General features: G+C 50.6%; 8 protein-coding genes across 8 annotated transcripts; 5 read left to right on the top strand and 3 right to left on the bottom strand.

The window, feature by feature from the left end:
- Positions 1-1,417: 1,417 nt before the first annotated feature.
- Positions 1,418-3,172, top strand: samB (MYND-type zinc finger protein MUB1; the record flags this gene model as incomplete). The annotated part of the gene is made up of 1 exon (XM_040841523.1): positions 1,418-3,172. One exon carries the CDS (start codon positions 1,418-1,420, stop codon positions 3,170-3,172), a length of 1,755 nt encoding a protein of 584 aa, XP_040705757.1.
- A 465-nt stretch (positions 3,173-3,637) lies between these two features.
- ASPSYDRAFT_40512 (putative oxidoreductase, 2OG-Fe(II) oxygenase family) lies at positions 3,638-5,515 on the bottom strand. Its single transcript, XM_040846101.1, has 5 exons — positions 5,125-5,515; positions 5,010-5,069; positions 4,909-4,962; positions 4,834-4,850; positions 3,638-4,771 (listed from the first exon to the last, which is right to left on the bottom strand). The coding sequence occupies exons 1-5, from the start codon at positions 5,302-5,304 to the stop codon at positions 3,952-3,954; spliced, it is 1,131 nt and encodes a 376-aa protein (XP_040705756.1). The 5' UTR covers positions 5,305-5,515; the 3' UTR covers positions 3,638-3,951.
- Positions 5,516-5,653: 138 nt separating this feature from the next.
- ASPSYDRAFT_599600 (uncharacterized protein) lies at positions 5,654-6,689 on the top strand. Its single transcript, XM_040849780.1, has 4 exons — positions 5,654-5,852; positions 5,921-6,204; positions 6,430-6,452; positions 6,530-6,689. Exons 1-4 carry the CDS (start codon positions 5,846-5,848, stop codon positions 6,561-6,563), a joined length of 348 nt encoding a protein of 115 aa, XP_040705755.1. The 5' UTR covers positions 5,654-5,845; the 3' UTR covers positions 6,564-6,689.
- A 2,209-nt stretch (positions 6,690-8,898) lies between these two features.
- Positions 8,899-10,088, top strand: ASPSYDRAFT_143940 (protein disulfide isomerase family protein; the record flags this gene model as incomplete). Its single annotated transcript, XM_040841389.1, has 2 exons — positions 8,899-9,412; positions 9,502-10,088. 2 exons carry the CDS (start codon positions 8,899-8,901, stop codon positions 10,086-10,088), a joined length of 1,101 nt encoding a protein of 366 aa, XP_040705754.1.
- A 233-nt stretch (positions 10,089-10,321) lies between these two features.
- ASPSYDRAFT_85640 (heat shock factor-binding 1 family protein) lies at positions 10,322-10,778 on the bottom strand (the record flags this gene model as incomplete). Its single annotated transcript, XM_040851543.1, has 3 exons — positions 10,322-10,416; positions 10,520-10,619; positions 10,704-10,778. The coding sequence occupies 3 exons, from the start codon at positions 10,776-10,778 to the stop codon at positions 10,322-10,324; spliced, it is 270 nt and encodes an 89-aa protein (XP_040705753.1).
- A 318-nt stretch (positions 10,779-11,096) lies between these two features.
- ASPSYDRAFT_40508 (EBP2 family rRNA-processing protein) lies at positions 11,097-12,618 on the top strand. The gene is made up of 3 exons (XM_040846100.1): positions 11,097-11,306; positions 11,367-12,030; positions 12,093-12,618. Exons 1-3 carry the CDS (start codon positions 11,184-11,186, stop codon positions 12,395-12,397), a joined length of 1,092 nt encoding a protein of 363 aa, XP_040705752.1. The 5' UTR covers positions 11,097-11,183; the 3' UTR covers positions 12,398-12,618.
- A 134-nt stretch (positions 12,619-12,752) lies between these two features.
- ASPSYDRAFT_195064 (uncharacterized protein) lies at positions 12,753-15,474 on the bottom strand. The gene is made up of 3 exons (XM_040843706.1): positions 14,797-15,474; positions 14,270-14,706; positions 12,753-14,207 (listed from the first exon to the last, which is right to left on the bottom strand). The coding sequence occupies exons 1-3, from the start codon at positions 14,999-15,001 to the stop codon at positions 13,098-13,100; spliced, it is 1,752 nt and encodes a 583-aa protein (XP_040705751.1). The 5' UTR covers positions 15,002-15,474; the 3' UTR covers positions 12,753-13,097.
- ASPSYDRAFT_54890 (pseudouridine synthase PUS4) lies at positions 15,467-16,708 on the top strand (the record flags this gene model as incomplete). Its single annotated transcript, XM_040848932.1, has 2 exons — positions 15,467-15,500; positions 15,561-16,708. The coding sequence occupies 2 exons, from the start codon at positions 15,467-15,469 to the stop codon at positions 16,706-16,708; spliced, it is 1,182 nt and encodes a 393-aa protein (XP_040705750.1).
- Between the last annotated feature and the right edge of the window lie 296 nt (positions 16,709-17,004).

Below are 17,004 nucleotides of genomic sequence, written 5' to 3'. Positions count from 1 at the left end.
CACCCAGGTTACTGTGAAAGCAGCCCAATCATGTCTGACGTCTGCATGCAAATGGGTACTTTAGTTCCCAGCCTAGACAGCCGGGCACAGTTGCGAAAGGACATGACACCTGAAACAAGTAAATATAGTTAGCACTTGGTGAACAAACCACGATCTACTAAAGTCAACTTTTAGCCTTCTAGACCCCGAGGGTTCATTAGCAAGACGAACAGTCGGCGCCTATACAACTCTATTTTTAGGCATCCCGGACGATCGATCAAACAAAGAGAGAACATGAAACACGTTGGAAGAACCCCCAGTTTTTACAATCCAGCGACGAATGAGTTCTCGAATAGAGTCCACAAGGCTGACTGCATGTCGAATCCAGGCGTCTACCAAAACACGGCGGGAGGGTCGTGGAGTTGGTACGAGGGCGGCTAAGATCGGTTGCCGCCTGTGGTTTCTAATCATAGCACTGGCCTAGCCTGGCTTTCCTTGTTGGTGGTGTACTCCTGCCGTCTGTGCGAGAGAAGCACGGGTCTTTCATTGTGTTTGGTTTGGTGCTGCTTTTATTTGAGGGGTTTAGTGAGGAAGTGACGTTGTTTGGAGATCGCTAATTCTGCGTGTGATGAGGGGTCCTCGTGGGATGGGCACACTGCAGTACACCGCACTCTATAGAACGTATGGTATGAAGAATGGGCCAGGCCTGGGAATGCCGATTAGAGAGAGATTGGATGAGATGATGAAATATGGGTCAGGGCACAGAGTACCAAGTATGGCGGCTGAGCGGCGAAATGCATTTTCTGGTGGCGGGAGGTGAAGATGTTGGAGCCTGAGGCCCGCCTGACAACTCCGCCTCCAAGGTTGCCTCCTTGGTTTTGCCCCCCCATCGCGGATTATTCATCCCATGGGTCGCTGAAAGCAACAACACCGTAGAGTCATCGACCACTGTTCCGGGCGTGGACTCTGGATTTGCCATCGGATAGTTCTTGCGATCTCACGATTCCCTCATTAATTCGCCTTCCATTTCCACCGTCTTCAAGGTACCCTCATTTGCTGCTCTTGTTCCCCATCCCGGCCACCGCCTGACTGTCACGGACTTGTCTTGGCAGCGACAGACCTCCCTTTCACGCCTCCTCATCCATCATTCGACTCTTCTTTCCATCCCAAGCTTGTCGACTATCGCTCGAGGACCTTCTGCGGCCATCTCATTTCCCTGCCGAACACTCCATGTCTCTGAGCTAAACACTTTCTGTTTCCCGCCATCCCTCTTTCCTCCCCCTTAACACCCTCTCTTTCCCGCCTCTGCAGCGACGAGTTTTCGGTCTCACTTTAGGGGCTGATAGCGCATCAAACACCCCAACCACGAGCTTTATCACCCTTCACTTCTATCCCAACTCGACCACAATCCGGCGCTAGCTGCGTTCCCTCGCCCATCATGCGGGAGGTCAACTTCAGCATTCCGAATGTCAACAAGGCATCCGTCAATATCACCACCACCCTCTACGATCGACGGGCGTTAGACTGTACATCGACACTGCCTCTAATCAACTCGCTCAACCATCTAGCCTACTTAACAACCTCATCTGCTCGGATCCGTGATATTCTCACCGTCGATGGCGGCATTGAGCGATTGGTCTGCATCCTCAAGGAGGGTCGGAGCAACAACCTGATGGAGATGTGGAAGTGGAGCCTCGCCTTCCAATGTGTTGTCAACATTGGAGTACGGGGCTCGGAAAATGTCAGGACCAGAGTGGTTGAGGCAGATATGGTACCTGTCATTGCGACTATTTTGGATAATTATATTAAAGTAATCGACAAAGTGCGTGCACGTTCGGATTCGGAGGCTCAACGACACAAGCACCAGCACTACCCACACAAGACTTCTCCATCCACGAGCGATGGCGCAGGTCGTCCCTCACCTCCCGATATCTCCAATACTGAACAACGCACTTCTCGCCGTCAAGCCCCTCCCACCCACATCGAAATCCCTCCGTTCTACCACGACAATCGTGCGGTGGACTCGAACGCCATGGATGTCACTTCTTCTCCCCGGGTACCAGTGACATCTCCCCCCGAGAGGAGTACCTTCGGTCAAGACGCACATGCTCACAGATCCCATGCCAACCACCGTCACAGAGCGATTCAGCCCTTGGCCACAGCCATCCCCTCGATGGATACTGCTGATGGTTTTGGACTACGCCCTGTTCGTGACGCTGAAAGGTTACCCAGCATGCTCCCCGCCATATTCAACGGACTTGCATCCCAACCAGATTCCCCGACCACTCCTAACGACCATAGACACATCCGAAACAACGCATCGACCACCCAGCGCCCAACCCTTCGCCAGAATCAGTCGACCTCGGGAGAGTCGGATGATGCTACTGGCGAAGACGCTGTAATGGGAGATGATACTACATCGGGAGACGCTTCTGAGCCAATTGTCGGCGTCCAGAGTGGTATGGATATTGACGACGATGGTGATAGACGGACCATGATCGATAGTGTTTCTGACTCACACGATTTGACGGTAACGGACACTTCAGAAGGTCAGGATGCGGAAACCTTCAACATCACCCATCGTTCCACCGTTGACGGGAGTATCATCAACAATGACAATGCTCAGGCTGTCAACAACGCCAACTCCCCCCCTATTGTGCCCAGCCCATACTCTCTGTACTTCCGCGACCGACCAAATACTGCCTCGCAAAATTTCCTGAACACAATGCCGCGCGAAGAGGACGTCTTGATGTCGCTTCAACTTCTGGCTTACGTTTCCAAGTATTGCAACCTCCGCTCCTACTTCCAGAACTCACATCTTGTGCCCAAGCTCAAAGTCGACCGAGAACTTCAGATGTTGGACGAGGGAACTTCACCGATTGAGCCTCTGGAGGAAGAAGACGAATACCTACTCCCCGACGATGTAAACATCTTCCCCTTGGTAGAGAAGTTCACTGCTCGCCATCATTCAAAAGACATGTCGTACTGGGCTTGCGTCGTGATGCGAAACCTCTGTCGGAAGGACGAATCCAGGGGTGGTATCCGCCAGTGTGCGTACTACAAGTGCGGCAAATGGGAAGAATTTACACGGCAATTCGCGAAATGCCGTCGTTGTCGTCGCACCAAGTATTGCAGCAAGGACTGCCAGAAAGCAGCGTGGCTATATCACCGACACTGGTGCGCCACGCCATGACCGGATGATATCTTGTCTGATTCCCCCAATGCATACCGGTTTGCATAGCATCGCCTATTGTCGCTCTTATTTTACTCATTTTATGCCTTTTTTTTTTTTCTTTTCAGAGGTTTCATATTTAACCCGTGCATGGCATTCGGAACCTGGCGGTGTTCCTATTTATCCGAGAGATACCTTTTTGTGTCATCTTCTGCAAACGCTCTTCGCCCTGCAGCTTCGAATACCCATTCCAGGGCGCTGTTTCCATTTATGCTGAGTTCTTCAGCCCGTCTTACTCATACGAATCACCCCTAGCGGTCATGAACTTGCGATGTCATTCTCAACATTTGTCTTACCTGCCTTCTCTTCTCCTTTTTGTTACCCTCCTGGCTCACTGTTACCAGTACCTTGTTCCTAATCCACCGTTGGCCACGATTCTCCTTTGTCAGTGTCTGAGCATTTCTCATCAGCTCCAACATCAATCGGGCCGGGGCTCCCCGGTAGTCTTTTTTTCTTTATTCCCAATTTTCTTTTTTTTTTTTTTTTTGGCTGGTTTTCTTGTACTCTTTTTGATATTCTTCTATTGGCTATACCTGTTGGTTTTCTTTTTGTCTTTTCTTGAAACCACTCGTCCTGTCGAAAGGGAGATTTTGTCTATTGCATTCAGTGGCCAGTGTGCATACATAGTTCAGCACTACCAATCACATATATTCTGTGACTCTCTTAAAACTATCCGGGTCCCATCTAGAGGCCTTCGAACGTAGACAGTAATAGATGCACAGTAAGCAGGCACATCCACTCTATGAAGCATTTGAATCCCTTGCCTGTCTAAAATCATACGTCGCGTTTAACCGCAGCGCAAGATGCTCTTCAGCCGTAAGCGCCCGCTTCCCAGGGCCAAGGTCTCCTGCTCCTCCTCCAAATCCCACCTTCTCTTCCTGCGTTCCTGCACCCTTCTCTTCTCGGTAAGACCTAACAACTTCGCTCGGCATGGGGACAAGCTCCGTACGATCAAGCGGATGGCAAAAGAAAACAATACTATACCGATCCTGCGAGCTGTTCCCGGTCCTCTCAGACGCAGGAAAAACAACACGGTGCACGGTGGACTTCAACAGTCCGTCGGTCCAGTAGCTTAGCAGGTCGCCAATATTAACGAGGATAGGCGGAAATGCGTATCCGTCATCCTGGCTCTGGCTCTGGCTTTGGCTTTGATGCCTTCTCGGCTCAACTGGGACAGGAGCCCACGTTCCTTCGGGGGTTAGGATCTCAAGTCCCGGCTGTCCTGGCCTTTGGAATAGAAGTGTGATGCTCCCGTAGTCAGAGTGTGCGCCGGCGCGGACGTCCACGGCGTGGTCGTAGTCTGCTGTTTGCGGTGCCGAGACGGATGGGTAGTACAAGTAGCGCAGGATACAGCCTGTCGGGCCCTGGGTTGGATCGTGACGGGTAATGAAGAAATCCGGGGAGATCTTAAGTCCCAGAGCGAGGAGGCTGAGGATGCGGTTGCAGGTCTTTGTGCAGAGAGATGCGAAGTACCCGATCTCTGCTTCGTGGGGGGCGAGGGATGGCGGGAGGGGTTGTTGGGCTTTGCCTTGGGTGTTAAATTCGCCGAAGTTGAATGCTCTGCCAGGTTTATCTGGTTAATTTTTTCTTTTCTGTTCACAGTGTGTTTGTGAGGTTCTCACTCTTTGAAGTCGCCCATCTATTCAAGGTTAGTTGTGACTTATACTGAGATGTGTTGGAAAGGCCTCGATACTAACCCGTTGATTCTCAGGATCTAGAGTCTCGGAGTGCATTCCAGACCAGCCGCGGTTCTAGATGAGAGTTAAACAAGTCAATGTGGTGGGAGATCAATACGAACATTGGACTGGATCCGGCAAGGTTCTTTCTCCTCTACAGGTGATGCAAAGAAGCTCTTTGACTGTATTGAAGGCTCAGCGCTCTGATAATCGACTATCCAAAAGACACATGCATACCCTTTCAAACGCCTTTCGCACGTCGTCGGCCTCAAAGTCGGTTCCCTTGCTGTCCACATAGAGAAAGCCGTACTTGGTCGCGGCCTCGAGCATGGCCTTGCCCACGGCCGGGTCAACGGGGTTGGAGATGTCGAGAATGGGAAGCTCGATTGGGGCTCCGACTGGGGTAGATTCGGCCATTTTTACAGTTCTGGGTTTGACGGTAGACCAGATGCTCAGGTGGGTGGTCTATATAGAGTTGATGCGGGGAGCTCCGAATTACATATGTTGGAGGCACTACTTTTGGGATGGAAAAGGTTATCTTGGTGGCCCCACCATTTGGGACTCAGGCCTTAGGTTGCTCATGACTTTAGCTCCGTGGATTGGAATCCAGTAGATTGTTAGTAAATCGGGCATTATTACAGCGAGAAAGATTGAATCGCAGGCAGTGGGCAAGTCGAGGCTGGTGGATCCCGTGATTGGAGCGGGCTGTCAATTTGGAACCTCCCGCTGCGTTGTCGCATCGTTCATCTTCGTGCATTGAGCTCTGCGACTTTGGCTACTCGGCGTCTGCCACTGAACTTAATCCTCTAAATATTCTCTTCTCCCTTTCTCTCTCCTCCCTCCCACCTCCAGCTGGGTGCTCTCATATATCCGCCCGCTAGGCTGTCCATGCCTGTTATCGGCACCCGCATCGTGACCTGTACCTGATTCAGCTCCAGCTTTAGCTCCAGCTTAAAGAATGCCGAGTAAGCCCCCCCGCGAAGCTTCCCAGCTTCGTCAGTGGAACCATGCTTATACAGTCTGTGCTCGATAGTCCGCCCATTGGACGATTGGATCTCCGGCATCTCTGCCCGCACCTCATCGCTTCCCCTCTCCGCCCTCAAAGGGGCAGTTGTCGGTATCGATGCGACGCACTACATCTCTCAGCACCTCAACCACCCCTCTACCCGCGAGCCGCTTCTCGTTGCTCTTGGAGGATTCCCTTTCGCCCTGAGAAGCAATATCGAAAAGGAGCTGCAGATTTTCAAGGACCTGGGGGTGGCCTGTATCTTTGTCTTCAACGGTCTGGACTTTGGAAAGAAGAATCAACGACCTCAGGTGCACCACGAGACTGTCCGAGCCTTCGAGCATGCCTGGGAGCTGTACGATCAGCAGCAGGCTGACCAAGTTGTCGATGCCTTCAGCAGCGTTGGTATGGCCTCTGGTTCTCAACCCATCGGAACCTGCTGACGTATCTTTGTCACCTAGGTACTCCTCGACCAGAATCCCTCTACCGCTTCTTGCAGCGCATCCTTGCTCAGAATAGTATCGACTTTATGGTAGCACCCTATAGTGCTGCTGCACAGGTAAGCACCATGCCAGGTTCTCCCCGCTATGCGGCGGTTAAATGCATATGGTCTGACCCCTGTTTGCTATCGCATAGCTCGCCCACCTCAGCCACGGCCCAAATTCCGTAATCGACGCCATCTGGGGACCATCGGACGTTCTACTTTTCGACGTCGAGAAACTCATCACAAAGATCGATATAGACCCGGCCCAGTTCTCCTGGATCGCCAAGCAAACCTGTCAAGAGGAGCTAGGAAGACTGTCAAATGACCAATTCCTCGAATTTGCGCTTCTCCTAGGGTCGTCATTTCTCCAAACCTTCCCATTCTTCGAGAACCCTGCGTTCCCAGCCAAGGGTGCTTCTGTTCGTGATGCGTTGCCCATGTTCAACGCGGCCGGGCGGAGTGCTCTTGCTCTATGCGCACAGTACGAAGAGGAGCGCCGCATGCAGGACATCCAGTACACAGACCTCTACAAACGTGCCTATATGAATGTCAAGCACCATGTGGTTATGGACCTGGAAGGAAGAGTTGGCCCAATGGATGCCGATAACAGCCCCACCGACATGCACGAGGTTATCGGCCAACGTCTTCCAGAGGAGCTTTACTTTTATATCTCTAAGGGCATCCTTGGCCCTGATGTGCCAAACTATTTGACCTCTGGCGAGGTTTTGATTTCATTACCTTTGGGTATTGAGGATTCCAAGATATATCGTCAAGTCACGGGAGAGAATCTTGCCCCACTCAGAGAGCAGTCAATGTTTTTACTGTCGAATACCCTCCATCGTTTCTACCAGAGCAAGACCATCAAAGTTCGGACATGGTACGACGAGAACGCCGATTCCACTGTCACGCTTAGAACACCTCCTCCGGTTATACATTCCATTCGCCAGTGGAAGGTCCCCAGTGATCGCTACACAGCTGGAATTAAGAAGCTGCAGGGATCTACTGGACCATTCAAGTTTGCTGTTCATAGTCTGAAAGATTCGGATTTCGTGTCGAAAACATTTGCCTCTAAAGACTCTTTGGTGAGACATACCTTTTGTTGATCAACTGCTGTTCAAGAACTAATTGTTGTTAGCCACTTTCATCGAAAGACGAACTACTTGCCAATGTTTACTGGCGGTTCCTACAACTTCGCGGTTATATCAATGAAAAGCACCAGCTCACACCCTGGGGTGTCTGCCTGGAACAAGCCCTCTCGGTTCTCAATCCGGAAGACTCTCTAGAGGAAGCCACCTTCGTGGCCATTGAGCTAATGAGGTTCGGAGTCCTCAACGCTAAGCAATGGTTCTCACATGTCTCTGGAGGCCCAATGAGAGGAACAGGTAAGACAATACAGATTCATGCCAAAGTAACCGCGGACTGATAATCTTTTCAGACGAGGACAAGTCTTTTAACATGTTGATTTCGCGCGTTGCCTGCATTGGCAAGCTGCGGCACAAGAACATTGGTTACTCTGGACCACTCAGTAGACAATTACTCTCATACCGGTCTCTCATAACGGAAGTTCGTACGACACTACGAAACCTCATCGAGATTGTGCTTGTTGGGCTGCTTCTCAGCGGTGACGCAACCCGCGACCGCAGTGACTGGACTGAACTAGGTATCAGGTAAGTGTGATCCACCATTGTAAGTAAATAGCTGAAGCTGACATATTTAGCCTTCCTTTCATTGATGACAACGACTGTGGTCTAGGTATTGCTGTCCGGACATACCTCGACGATCTGCCCCTGCAGGCCGAGCCAACCTCGCCAGACTCGAGAGAAGAAGTTAAGTCCAAGGGCAAGGAATGGTTCCAACACAGCGACAGTTTCACAGGAAACTTGGCCAGGGCGTTCAAGCTATGGGATGCGGTATGTAGATCCATTTTCTTATCTTCGAATCGTCGCTTACGCTCCTTCAGGTCTACAAAGGTTCGCAGAGCGCGGGCAAAGAGTTTAAGGATGGAAAGACTTGGGCAGACGCGAACAAATGGTTATCTGAGAGACGGTGATCTAAAAATAAAAAATGTTATGGATGGCTATACCTGGTAGTAAAAAGTCCGCTCTCGCGGGACCAGCTATGCTCTCAACAATCTCCTATGATATATCTACATCTCATGCATTAGTAGGAGTTGGCATGTCCCGAAAAGCGTAACCTCTTCATAGTCAAAATTGAAAAACAATGATGAAATAGGCCAAAAATGTGATAAATCACGGGGTAAAACATGGCATATCATGAATTAGCTAGTTATACTAAACCTTTGCAGTGATGGCTTGGCTTTCCAACTCTTGGTACAAGTGTCCTCTTCCGAGCCGCAGATCCGCGCCAAAGCTTCATTTATTATTAATGCGTCCGGTTGCTTAAATACGATCGGTCCACCTCAGCTACCGGACTGAACCTCTTTCCCTTCCGCAGTCCATCGACAGTTGATCTGTCAAAATACCCCATTAACACACCTTATCACAGCTTCATCCCCCCAAAAATGGCTCGCCTCAGCATCCTTCTGCTGAGCTGCCTGGTCACTCTGGCCACCGCCGGCTCCGCTGTGCTCGATCTCATCCCCAAGAACTTCGACAAAGTCGTCCTGAACTCCGGCAAGCCCGCGCTAGTCGAATTCTTCGCACCCTGGTGCGGCCACTGCAAGACCCTCGCCCCCGTCTATGAAGAGCTCGGCCAAGCTTTCGCCCACGCCGAAGACAAAGTCAGCGTTGCGAAGGTCGACGCTGATGCAAACCGCGATCTCGGCAAGCGATTCGGGATCCAGGGATTCCCGACGTTGAAATGGTTTGATGGAAAGAGTGAGACGCCCGTGGACTACACTGGTGGTCGCGACCTTGAGAGCCTGACTGCCTTCATCACTGAGAAGACTGGCATTAAGGCTAAGGGACCCAAGAAGGAGCCTAGCAATGTGGAGATGTTGACTGATACGACATTCAAGAGCACGATTGGTGGCGATAAGGATGTGCTTGTTGCGTTTACTGCGCCTTGGTGTGGTCGTATGTTTTTCTGCCCCTCCATCCCTTTTCCTCTGCTTCCTAGGAAGCTGCTTAATACTGGAATTGATGTACTAACGGGACCGGAATAGACTGCAAGAAACTCGCCCCAACCTGGGAAACCCTCGCTAATGACTTCGCCCTTGAACCCTCCGTTGTTGTCGGCAAAGTCGACGCCGAAGCCGAAAACGCAAAGGCTACCTCTAGAGAACAGGGTGTGACCGGATACCCCACCATTAAGTTCTTCCCCAAGGGCTCGACCGAGGGCGAGATTTACCAGGGTGGTCGCTCCGAGGAGGCCTTTGTTGAGTTCCTGAACAAGAAGGCTGGCACGCACCGTGCTCCTGGCGGTGGCTTGGATGACAAGGCCGGCACCGTCCCCGCTCTTGATGAGCTAGTTGCGAAGTACACCTCTTCACAGAACTTCAACGAGCTGGGTTCCGAAATCAAGAAGGCTGCCAAGGGCGTCCAGGACAAGTACTCCGAGTACTACGTTAAAGTTGCCGAGAAGCTTTCGCAGAACTCCGAGTATGCGGTTAAGGAATTCAACCGCCTGAAAAAGGTGCTGTCTAAAGGTGGCTCCGCCCCGGAGAAGATTGATGACCTGATCTCGCGCAGCAACATCCTGCGTAGATTTTTGGGTCAGGAGGAGAAGGAGAACGTGAAGGACGAGCTGTAAATGAGATCCGGGATTGCCCTCGTTGTATGAAGAATGTATGTCATACTGCAAACCGCAGTATTTAGGAAAAGCTACTACTATATATTGGCTTACGGACGCATAGAATGAAATATGATATGATGTTTGTTTTTTCTATCAAGGTGCGGAATTGCTGCAGTACGGATATTCGTAGGGTATCTTAAAAAGGCTATAAAGGACGCTTCCTCCACGAGCAGAGTCAACAGATGTATATCTTATTTTGCCGGGGTCGGGGTCGACGTTGTCCCCACATCCGCCGCAACACTCAACGAAGCCTCCAAGTCATCTAGTCGTCTAGCCATATCATCGACTGGTACACATTGAAACAGCGTCAGTGTTCGCCCTTGATATAGACAAATGGGATTATCTGGACTAAAAAGCAAAATAAGAAGGAAAAGGAAGAAATCACTCACACTTCCCAAACATCTCCCTAGACACGGTATCGAATTTATGCTGCAGCTGGTCGATCAGATCATCCACAGCTTCGGTGAATTGGCCCTGGGCATCTGTGCTCTAGTTACTCAGAGAGCATTGTTAGTCTCTGTATATGTAAAAGAAACCAATGGATTATGTTGACGAAGCGGCAGGATTCCGAACCTGTGTCTTGTTTGTTGCAGGGGCGGAAGGCGAGAGGTTGCTTGTCTCCGCGGCGGATGCGTCGTTGGTGGACATTGTACGGTCTGTATTATATCACGGGAGTAACCGGACAGCCAGCATTGAATTTCCTTCTAGGACCGTGTTGATAAGCGTGAAAGGTCGTTATATGAGAGCTCGCAGAGACACAATATACGCTCGGAGACAAATAGTTTAATTCCAAGACTGGGGACCTGTACCTAAAGAATGGAAGCTCCGTATCGTATCGATAAGGCCAGCCACCAGGACATGGAGCAACAATATTCCGCGCCCGAAACACACTAACCCCTTCAGCACTAGGTCTTCCTTATCTTACAAGCTAACCATATCGATACTAGTCCGATTCGCAGCTCAAAAAAAATCCCGTAGATTAATGCGGCCCCGACTCCCGTTGCAAGAGTAACTCTCTGTATAGACCTCGACTTTTATAACTTTTGAGCCAATATGCCTAAGAGAAGCAAGCTGCTCCAGGCTCTTGATGAGCACAAGGGGAGGGACTATGAAGCCGAAAAGCAGAAAAAGTTGCTCAAGGCTGCGAAGAAGAGAAAGGGTGTGACAGGCGAAGAGGTTTGTTTTCCACTCTTGTTTGGTCGAGTTTAACGCTCAATGCTGATTGAATATCTAAAGGAGGAACCGGCGAAAAATAAGAAGCCTGAAGAAGAAGAGGAGGAGGAGGAAGATGAAAAGGACGAAAGCATAGACGACGCCGAAGAGAACTCAGAAAGCGGCGGCTCAGACAAAGATGGTGATGAGGAAGAAGAGGAGGAAGAGGAGGAAGAGGAAGAAGATATCCCGCTCTCTGACCTCTCCGAAGACGAACGCGAAGACGTTATCCCCCACCAACGCCTCACGATTAACAACAGCTCCGCTCTCACAGCATCCACAAAGCGCATCTCCTTCATCTCCCANCTAACGCCTTTTTCCGAACACAACTCTATTGTTTCAAAGGAAAATAACGAGGTTCCGGACGCCAACGACGACTTGAACCGTGAACTTGCATTCTACAAGACCGCGCAATCCGCCGCTCTACTTGCGAGGAAGTTACTCAAGAAGGAGGGTATTTCGTTTACACGGCCTGGTGATTATTTTGCGGAGATGGTCAAGACGGACGAACACATGGGCAAGATTAAGAAGAAGCTCTATGATGAAGCCGCTGGCAAGAAGGCCGCTGCCGACGCAAGGAAGCAGAGAGATTTGAAGAAGTTTGGCAAGCAGGTGCAAGTTGCTAAGCTGCAACAGCGGGCCAAGGAGAAGAAGGAAGCAATTGAAAAGGTCAATTCTTTGAAGAAGAGTACGTATTTCCTATCGCATCTTATGGAGCCGGACGTTTAGTTACTAACTACCTCTCCACAGAGCGAAAGACAGACACATCCGGTGCCGGCGGCGAGGGAGACGAGCTATTCGATGTCGCCGTTGAAGACGCAGTCCAAGAGAATCCCCGTAAGCGCGGGCGCAACGAGACCGGCGGACCCTCGCTGAAGCGCCAAAAGAAGAACGAGAAATTCGGCTTCGGTGGTAAAAAGCGACATGCCAAGAGCGGTGATGCTATGTCTAGCGGAGATCTGCGTGGCTATTCAGTTAAGAAGATGAAGGGTGGTGCAGGTGGCCCTAAGCGCCCAGGGAAGAGTAAGCGGGCTGCTGCGAGGGGACGCTCTTGATTGGTTTAATCCCATTGCATGAAGGCATTTTATATGCGGGAAATCCTACTACTACTGTACAGTTATCTATCATGTCTTCTGTTTGTTCCAATGAGGATACCGGTAGTAAGTCTGTCTTGTGCGCGTTTGGGTTAAGGTTTCGAAAAGCATTTGGTTCCATGAAGTAGCTGAGCTAGAGCTGTAGCTGTGGAATTGAGATATCTATAAAATCGCTATAAAATCGCGCCGTGCGTGCCATACTTTCACGGCCGCTTCAATGCCAATATTTCTGGCCGAATAACGCCTCCAAAAGGCGAGTGACACCTAGATATTATCAAATACACCGACGTGAGTATGCCAAAAAAAAAAAAAAAAGACCGTTAACATCGTACAAATATTGTTTTTCATCGTTGGATTTGGACCCTTAACGAATTGAAAAACAGTCGGTAAACCGGAGGAAAGCTCGTTATGTTGCAGGAATTATGTAGGAGTAAAATAGCTCGCGTGAAGTAGCACTATTCCACTTGCTCAGGTCTCGCGAACACCTTTATCAGAGAACGAGGCACAACGCCCCTCTGCTCCTCAGAAGGGACAGACTGAGGTGTTCGTGGTCAAGCAGACCCAGACCGTGCCACCCGATCCAATCATACTGGGCAAATGACATACTGGACTGCCAGGTGTGTTCAATAACATGCTGGAAAGGTATGCGTTGCAACCAGCCTTAGGCTCCAATCTCATTATGCGTGCCGTTCATCTCACCGTTTAGCGCTGCCAGCGCACCATCGAAAGCGCCCATTCCTCGAATGCGATTGAGGAGGTTATCGACGCGAAGATTGATATTTAGCCTTTGTTCTGCAACAACTAGGTCGACTTTTGCCTTCGTATCATCCGCATGTGCTAAAGAGTGATCTTGGACCATCTCCTTGCCGCGCTTCGAAGTACATTTGGCGATTACTTTATCGCAGCCGGGTACTTGACATACCCACGTATCCCCTGGGGAATTGGCGTCATGAGAAGTCCCCGAATCTGGGAACAGCTCGGCAGCTGAGACTGAAGTATTTCGGCTCCGGAGAGTTTCTTGCAGTGGTGTTCTTTCGACAAAAGGAGTCGACTCAGAGTCCGATAGAATAGATCGAGTCCGTCGTTTTGCCCTAGTAGACAAGGGGTCCCGAACTAAATCGTGACCGCGGACCTTACTGGGTGTCTCGAACTCATCCATGACATCCTGATTGTCATCGGAGAGTTCATAATCGGCTGCTGTGCTCCGAGTCCGCTTGCCATTCCTCTTTGAGGCAATCTGGCTTTTTGGTCGTAGCACAGACTTGCGGTGGCGGGGTCTTGGGTCGTCGTCGTCACTGTCTTCGTCGGAAGAGCCTCCATCATCAGATAGACGAGGCCGCAACGGAGTGAATGCCACAGCTTCCAATTTATTCTTTTTGGATGCGGCTTTCAATTCTTTATAGATGGCCTTCTTTGACCAGTCGAATACGTTCGTCTTGGCTTCGTTCATGGATTCAAGAATGCCAGTAGCAGTTGATAACAAGAGGTTTTGTGCATACTCGAGACCGTCAATCTCGAAGCGGTCCATCAGAGTTGATGCGACAAGCTCAAGGTTTAACTGACGTTTCGCGAGGTATCCTGCTTCTTTAAGATCAAGGATCACCTTATAAATGGCATCTGCCTGGGCCTTTGAGATGGCTGTCGGGTCCGGCGTCGGTGCCCTGTCTTCCATTTCTTCATCTTCATCCCCACCTTCATCCTCATCATTATCTTCTTCTTCTGTCTCAGCCTCCTTTGCTTCTTTTTGGGCGCGAAGCTCTTCGAAGTCCTCCTAGAAACCAACTTTAGAACCGACACTCAACACCCCGGGTGAACATATAATAGACCACATACCGGAAACTTTTCACAAAGGTGCGGAAAAATACTCGTCTCAGGCCAATTAACCTCCTCCTCGCCATTAATCATACGCGAGAGCAGAAAATTATGATGCTTGTAGAAAACTTCGGCGGAGTCGTCGCCGTCCTCGCAAATCCCATGCGTGTGGAGCACATACTCATCACACAAGTCCTCAAGACTCGGGTAATTCCACTTCTTCTTCCTTCTCGCACTCCTTCTCTTCGGCTTATTCCGATCGGTCAGGAAATATAGTAGATCGATTGCCTCGACGACGTCGTTGAACACCGCCCGGTACCCCTTTGCGGGGGAGATGGAGAACCAGCCAGCCTGCCCGGCAACCCAGATTCCGACTTCCCCATCATTATGCTGCCCGTAGGCGAAGTGGCTCACGTTATCTATTACGATGCGCTTCGTTAGGTAGTCCGGATCGAGAACTATAGGTAGAAAAGAGATATGTTAGCTGTTTGTCTTCATAGATCGCGAGCGAGCGAAGCTCGGTTATAGTGCGTAAATGTAATACAAACCTAGGGACTCCTGCTCCTCCTCTACCTCGTCCAGACATCCCGTCACCTGGACGGGGTTCTCTGGTGTGGCCGTGAGAAGATTGGCATAACGCGACTTGCCGGGGACCAAGATTCTGACCTCGGACAAGCTGAATTCTTCCCAGTCGTTCTCGTCGACGAGAGACGGGTCTCTGGCGGCCAAGACGCTATCTTCTCGGGATGTCATGTCTCGGGAGGTTGCATGACGCCTTGATTGCTAACAGGGATTGACCAGGGACGACCTGGAGGCGCAGGGAAGAGTGATGCAGTGGGAGGTGGAGCGGATGAGGGGGAGTTGAGTGCGGGCAGTGTGAGGGTGAATGAGTTGATGGCGATGGGGTCCATCGTATATCTCGGGAATCTTGGTAACAGGGTGGTAAGGATCGATAATTTACGCGGAGTTCAGCTCCTCCTGTGTAATTTACGGAGCTTTGATACCACCACGATACTTGCTTGGAGCCTCGACTATTTTATCTTTTCTTCCAGCTCAGGGTTGAAGTTTTGAGGGGGAGCTCGAAAATTATCTTCATGACATCGGCGCTGTAAAACTTTTTGAGCGCTTTCGTCATCGGCCTCGTTATTCACCCAAAAAAAAGCATTTCTCCCGCAGCCGATGGGCCTCCGTCAAGGATTGAAGCTGTTTCGCACCACCATGTCCAGAGAAAAGATCTACGAGGGCGTCTTCGGTACGTTCACCGTATAGCGAACCCCTTCTACACTCAACGAGTAACTAACAAACAAACTAGCCGTCCACAAGCCGCAAGGCGTCACATCCGCCGACGTAATCCGCAAACTACAGCACCACTTCAACCCCTCCGACGTCTTCAAACCCTGGCTTGAAACTGAGCGCGCGCGACGCAATCGCGAAAGCAACTTCCAGCGGAAACGCCGTCGTAGCCAGCGACTTGATGTTAAGATTGGACACGGAGGAACCCTCGACCCTCTCGCAACCGGAGTCCTCGTTACGGGCGTTGGCAAAGGAACGAAATTCCTCAATGACTTTCTAGGATGCACAAAGACGTACGAGACGGTCGTTCTCTTTGGCGCAGAGACGGATTCATATGACCAATTGGGAAAAATTGTACGCCGGGGCGCGTATGAGCATATTACTCGTGAGGCTGTGGAAAAGGCGCTCGAGCAATTCCGGGGCAAGATTATGCAGCGCCCGCCTATTTTCTCGGCGCTCAAGGTTCAGGGTAAGAAGTTATACGAGTATGCGCGCGAGGGGAAGGTACCGCCGATTGAAATCCAGTCTAGGCCCGTGGAGGTGCTTGATATGAGAGTTCTCGAATGGTATGAGCCTGGAACGCATGAGTATCAATGGCCCGAGGAAGAGGCCGCTGCAGATGAGAAAGCCGTTGCGGAGAAATTGCTGGAGAAGGACGATTCTTTGCCTATTGCTCCAGCAGCGGACGATGCTCATGCCTCGTCGAAACGCAAGTCGCCTCCAGCAGAAAGCCCCAAAGAACCCGAAACCGAGTCTACGAAGAAACAGAAGGTATCCGATGAGGGCGACGCCGCACCAGCCGCGTCCGAGAGAACTAATGCGCCAGAAGCAACGGAGGAAAAGCCCACAGAAGCGTCGACAGAAACACAACCTGAAACTTCAGAGCCATCGAAGGCTCGACCACAGCCACCTGCGGTGAAGATTACCATGACCGTCACTTCCGGCTTTTACGTCCGCTCTTTAGCACACGATCTTGGCAAGGCTCTGGGTAGCTGTGGCCTTATGAGCGCGCTTGTGCGTTCCCGCCAAGCAGACTTTAACTTGGAGCCGGAGAGGATACTTGAGTATAAGGATCTTGATGCCGGGGAGGAGGTTTGGGGTCCAAAAGTTAAGAGGTTCCTGGATGAGTGGGAACAAAAGAGAGCTGCCGAAGAAGGCTCCAATTAAGAGTTGTAATTATACGGAAATTCGCACGACTTCCCATAGACGCTTCATCCTCGTAATAATGAAGGAAGACAGTATTCATTTGCTACATGCTTTCTATCATCTGAAAGCATATAAACCACAAACATAAGTTAAAGCATGCATGTAATACTAGATATAGATAGGTAAATCAGCAGTACCTGTCCAATGCACGTTAAACAATACAGCGTACAAAAGCGGGAAGACCGCTTATAAACAGGGATGGAGAAGATCTGGTTGTGATCAACCATCAGTGCGAGAATACGTGAGAGATGGTCTAA

The sequence above is a fragment of the Aspergillus sydowii genome (genome assembly GCF_001890705.1).
Source record: "Aspergillus sydowii CBS 593.65 unplaced genomic scaffold ASPSYscaffold_2, whole genome shotgun sequence".
Taxonomy (NCBI): Eukaryota; Fungi; Ascomycota; class Eurotiomycetes; order Eurotiales; family Aspergillaceae; genus Aspergillus; species Aspergillus sydowii.
This window is presented reverse-complemented; position numbering and strand designations above follow the sequence as displayed.

What these genes read in the sequence shown, in the direction of transcription:
- ASPSYDRAFT_40512 (XM_040846101.1), bottom strand. Translation starts at nt 5,304, where the DNA reads ATGGCCGAATCTACCCCAGTCGGAGCCCCAATCGAGCTTCCCATTCTC. An exon ending in TGCGAAAGGCGTTTGAAAGG is followed by an intron (nt 5,070 to 5,124) that starts GTATGCATGTGT and finishes CCTTCAATACAG; the next exon opens with TCAAAGAGCTTCTTTGCATC. An exon ending in CTTGCCGGATCCAGTCCAAT is followed by an intron (nt 4,963 to 5,009) that starts GTTCGTATTGAT and finishes ACTCTCATCTAG; the next exon opens with AACCGCGGCTGGTCTGGAAT.
- ASPSYDRAFT_599600 (XM_040849780.1), top strand. An exon ending in AGAAGAATCAACGACCTCAG is followed by an intron (nt 6,205 to 6,429) that starts GTGCACCACGAG and finishes ACTTTATGGTAG; the next exon opens with CACCCTATAGTGCTGCTGCA. An exon ending in CCTATAGTGCTGCTGCACAG is followed by an intron (nt 6,453 to 6,529) that starts GTAAGCACCATG and finishes GCTATCGCATAG; the next exon opens with CTCGCCCACCTCAGCCACGG.
- ASPSYDRAFT_195064 (XM_040843706.1), bottom strand. Translation starts at nt 15,001, where the DNA reads ATGACATCCCGAGAAGATAGCGTCTTGGCCGCCAGAGACCCGTCTCTC. An exon ending in GGAGGAGCAGGAGTCCCTAG is followed by an intron (nt 14,707 to 14,796) that starts GTTTGTATTACA and finishes TTCTACCTATAG; the next exon opens with TTCTCGATCCGGACTACCTA. An exon ending in ACCTTTGTGAAAAGTTTCCG is followed by an intron (nt 14,208 to 14,269) that starts GTATGTGGTCTA and finishes GTTGGTTTCTAG; the next exon opens with GAGGACTTCGAAGAGCTTCG.